The sequence below is a fragment of the Leptinotarsa decemlineata genome, unplaced genomic scaffold (assembly GCF_025532065.1).
Source record: "Leptinotarsa decemlineata unplaced genomic scaffold, Ldec_3_MD MMD2_tig00000199_RagTag_RagTag, whole genome shotgun sequence".
Lineage (NCBI taxonomy): Eukaryota > Metazoa > Arthropoda > Insecta > Coleoptera > Chrysomelidae > Leptinotarsa > Leptinotarsa decemlineata.
In genome coordinates this window covers 13810037-13814892 of record NW_027412544.1, presented here as the reverse complement: position 1 = coordinate 13814892, position 4856 = coordinate 13810037, and the positions used below count along the sequence as shown (strand labels likewise).

General features: G+C 32.8%; 1 protein-coding gene across 1 annotated transcript; it reads left to right on the top strand.

Moving 5' to 3' along the window:
• Window positions 1-1971: 1971 nt before the first annotated feature.
• LOC111505610 (uncharacterized) lies at window positions 1972-3655 on the top strand. The gene is made up of 2 exons (XM_023160454.2): window positions 1972-2676; window positions 2731-3655. Exons 1-2 carry the CDS (start codon window positions 2254-2256, stop codon window positions 2911-2913), a joined length of 606 nt encoding a protein of 201 aa, XP_023016222.1. The 5' UTR covers window positions 1972-2253; the 3' UTR covers window positions 2914-3655.
• Window positions 3656-4856: the final 1201 nt, after the last annotated feature.

Here is a 4856-nt window from a genome sequence, read left to right as displayed (position 1 = left end):
GAGGTCGTTTAGCTGGTATTGCAGTACTACTTCCGCTACTAGAACTTTCCAATTCATACTCAGGATCCCTTTCTGATCCATTTTCATATGGATCGTCTTTACTCATATCTAAAATTTCCTCCCATAGTATCTGCAACCTACCTTGATCTCTTTCGAAATTACAATCAAAACACCATATACCACAAATTACAAACTGCACTGTATCACATTCAAAGCGGAAATGACAATTATTCGTAAATTGACGCCGGTGCAGACAAGAATAAGCCTGTCTGAACCGTGTATATCAACATATACACGTGGCGTAATACTTTTTTCTTCACTTTTACGCCACGTGTATATTTTTTATACACTAACCTTGAAGGTAATAATATCAACAAAACTCAAACATTCAACATGTAGGAGAGCGTTGAAAAGGTATTTCAAATACTTTCCTGTAAAAAAAACACATAGCACAAGCGACCCACATATCAAAATTGGCGTGGCAGTCAAAGTGTTAATATACCGAGAAAATGGTACCCTCAAAAATTCAAGAAGGATTGGATGACAAGGTTTTCATTCATAGAAAAAGAAAAAAGATACTATAGTATCTTCTGTGAAGTTTGTCATGTCAGAATTGTTGAAGGCAAATGTCACATTTAACGACATGAAAAAACCAAGTCACATGTCAGCAAAATGAAAGCTGCTAGGACCAATGAAAAATAAATAAAATTCTTGTTGATAAACCCTAAGTAATATTCAATCAGGCAGTGAAAAAAGCTGAGCTGAAGTAGACTGCATTGGTAGCAGAACACTATCTTCAATTTTAAGAAATGGATCACTAAGTAGAACTTTGTGCATCATCTTTTCCAGACTCACCTTTTGCAAATAATGTCACAATGAAAAAAAATTTATTAGGTCCTGCCGGTAAATTGGAAGTGATTGAGTTCATGACAAAATCCATGTTCGGTTATACCTACTAAATGAAAAAAGTTGCAATAAGAGTTTGGCAGTTGTCAGGATTTTCAAGAATGAAAAAGTGCAGGATACCTTCTTGTATTTGATAAAGATGGATTTCCACCTCAATGTATTCGCTTTGAATCCATATTAGACATTATATAAACTGGCCGTGACGTCACTTTTACAAAAATATATTCCACCTGCGGTCACACAACGTCTTGGCCACTGCTTCACGACGTCATGTGACAAATCAAATTTCTACATTTTCACAATGGAAATATGCAACACGTTAAACATCGTGGCATTATATTATGTAACGTTAAGTGTAAGATTGACGTAAATGCCAAAACGTGAATCTCTCCATCTGTTTTTAGTTATTGGAGTCAATGTTTTCTCTTCGATGACCAATTTATATTATGACGTTATGTTTGAACCCGATTGAGCGGGCAGTGTTTATGACGTTAATTGACGTAGTGTTTGGTCTATAAACCTTATTATAGTTCGTGTATAGGGAGGTTACGAAATAGAACTGACTTCAAACAGAGAATAAATGAAGTTAGGGAAAATCTGTGTTCTTCCAATGACGTCAAATATTATTTGAAACGTGTTCTTGAATTTAACAAAAAATTGATTTATTGTTTCAACAAATAGATGAGTATCAGTAGTGAAACAAGTACTGTAGACTGTATACTCCTCTTGATAAAACTGTATTTGAATATTTTATGGAGTGTACAGTGATTATGAACACAGGTTTATCTTGAAACACGACAAAAAAATTCTTCACTTGTTTTTGAACAAAACAGTCTCTGCATTCTGACAACTCAATAATTATAATTCATAAATTCTCTAGAAGTTGTTAACTCGTCAACAATAAATATATTCCAGATTAGCGGAACCTATTAAACGCCAAAATTCTGCAGAACGTTTGAACTACCCTGTTTGAATTCTAGTTTAAACCGACCCTATAAAAACTGCTCCTAATTCACCAGTCTTATTCCAGAATGGGTCATTTCCGTTAAAACTTATTCACCGACTCTGCTCGACATATTTTTGTATTTTTGATCGACTTGCTATGCTGCAGAATTTAACTCTGTCAAGTTGAAGACACTTGATGCCCATGAAAATACCGTTTGTCTTATAAGGATAAACGAACGCGCCTATCAAAGATAAATATAACATAACCAAAATTGATATATTATTATATACATGTTTATTTTATTTAGAGATATATTAATGAATTAAATATTGAGCGGTATGAGTTGGTGAAAATATTCACGATTTTTTGTTGCTAGCCTTATTAAAAATCCTCAATCAAATATGATTGTGACCTTACTATATAATAAAATCAAATCATTTATTTTGATTTTCACCAATCTCTTCAGAAAAGCCCTATGTTGTTTCCGAAGACGACGACGACGTAGTAGTTGTGATTCTGTTCCCCTCACTCATGTTATATCCAACATCGAAGAACAAAAACATGAGACTGAGAACTGGGGCAACTGGGAAGAAGGCTTACCCGATAAACCAAAAACTGTTCAGGATCATATTGAATTGTACCGAAAACAAACTCAAATTGCTAGAACTGACTCAGAATCACCTGACACTGAAGAACAGTTGAATTTTTTTGAAAATATGACTCCCAGGATTACCAAACAAACAAAAGTTTTAATCAACACTGATGAGGCCAAAAATAATACTATGGACAGATTGAATTTTGTAGAAGGAACACTAAATCCAGTAGTATGTATAAGCTAAGAAACATTTTTAAAGATGTCTCACCATTTATAATTTCAGCCCACTTCTGAACTGAGGGAATGGGAAGAGAGTTCGGGTTGGGAAAATGAAACTTTAGAACATGAAGCACAAAGAGTATTGAGAGAAAAGAAACGACAAGATAGGGAAAGAAGGGCATTAGAACAACAACAAAAACGTCATGAAAAAATGGGTAGGCCATTGGGATCTAGATTGAGCACATAAAATATGTAGCCAAGATGAATAACTCAAGATTTTTACCTCAAATTTGAAAGTTATTTTTAATTAAAATGATTCAATATGGTCCCCCCAAAGAAAGGTCTAGCTTTAATATATCTGTTGGATGAAAATCTGACTGGTTATTGTTTGACTTTAACTATGAAATGAATTATGAATCATTAGTTTTTGATAGTGAAGAAAAAAGTGAACGTTCATCATTACTTAAAAAAAAGTGGATTTATGCACTAATTTCAAATCGTATCTGGAACCTCTGTTATAAAATAACTTCAAAACAAACTCTGCTCCCGCATACCAGAACTTCAACACTCTTCTCAATGCAGGATTCACCAACCCATTTGGAGTCACCAAGAGATGAACCATACTTATTTCCTGATAACGCCAACTCGGTTGGTGACGCGCGTCGGGAATAGTGTTGCTGTTCTACAATTTAGCATACAGTTTTATTTGTATTATATCATATGTAGCTAGTTGTCGTTGAACAGTTGATTTTCATTGGCATTAGTCATGAACAAGTCATAAAATTTCAATAGTTACAAATGGAAAACATAAAATGTTATGACTTGAAACTGATGCATGAATTCATTTTTAGGAAACCACAATCCAATGATAATCAGTCAATTCAAATGTACTTACTGACTACATTTGAATTCATTTTCATTTCTCTAATAATTTTTTTTGTTAAATTGTGAGAAAAACGCCAATGATAAATATATTTTCAAAAACCAAATCACTTTTGATTTTTGAATCATGTTAGGAGAGAGGAAGTGAACAAGCAAGCTTAAGAGAGTAAATGGGTAAAAATATGGACTACCAATTTGAGATTATTTTCAATTTTATTTATAAATAATGATCTGAATATGTAGGACTATTCAAAGTCAAGTCTGTGCATGGGGATCTCTTAAATGACAAGAGATAGAGAATTTGTTGACAAAGAAATAATTTTAGCTTTATTTCAGATATACCTATATATTGGCAATGTTCATGTTATTCTGAGAAATTTAAATAGCAACTATATTCCTGATAGTTTTGATAATTTAATGATTATCGGGTAAATAGCTTTTCAATATTTTCGGTGAGGTTTTATAATGTCTCACAACCTACAGAAATTTAAGAAAAAGTAAAACTTCCAGAAATCAATAATCAGTTTGTTAATGTTTTTTACTGATTGACTTCTCATGAGATCATAGCCCACAGTAATATTCAACACCGCTGTCTCCAAAAAGGAGGAGGTATGAAACGTTCAACTTCTTAAAATTTCTGGAAGAAGACAAACTTCACTGAAAATGGATCTTTGGGATACTTCGACTTTATTCATCATAATATACAATAGAATACAATAAGATACTATTCCAATAAATGATGAATTGGCGGGGATTCAGCCTGAGCTGATAGGATATCAGTGAATTTTGTGAGAATCATACATGGTAATTAAAGAGATATATTACATTCATTTGTATGATCAATTATTAGATCTCTATTGAAAATTTCAAACGTACACTTTGTTTGGACTAGTCAATCCTACTGTGATTTCCTTTAAATTAAAGTTGAAATAAAACCAGTAATCAAACGTTTCAAGTAAATATCTTTATTTTATAACTTTTCAAAATTATTGCCAATGTTATTTATAAACATACCACGATCAATTATTTCAACATACTAAGTGAACAAAATTAATTTAAAGAAACAACACACATTTATGAGTTCGGAAATAGAGTTTGGAAATTTCCAGTTTTCCCGTATATACTTGGAAACGAAAGATGTAGTCAATTTGTTAGTGTCAACTTTGCCACAATTCATCATACTCCTTTTTTTAAGGACAAAACACAAGCACTATAGGAAAATCCTTAAGACGCTCTTAGAACGTTGCCTGTGCGAAAGTAGCGATTAACATTGGATTTGAATCGCTGGAGATTAAATCCATTTGCAAA

Excerpts from the sequence above, each read along its gene's own strand:
- LOC111505610 (XM_023160454.2), top strand. The coding sequence starts at position 2,254 with ATGATTGTGACCTTACTATATAATAAAATCAAATCATTTATTTTGATT. Across the intron at positions 2,677-2,730 it reads AAGGAACACTAAATCCAGTA|CCCACTTCTGAACTGAGGGA; the intron begins GTATGTATAAGC and ends TTATAATTTCAG.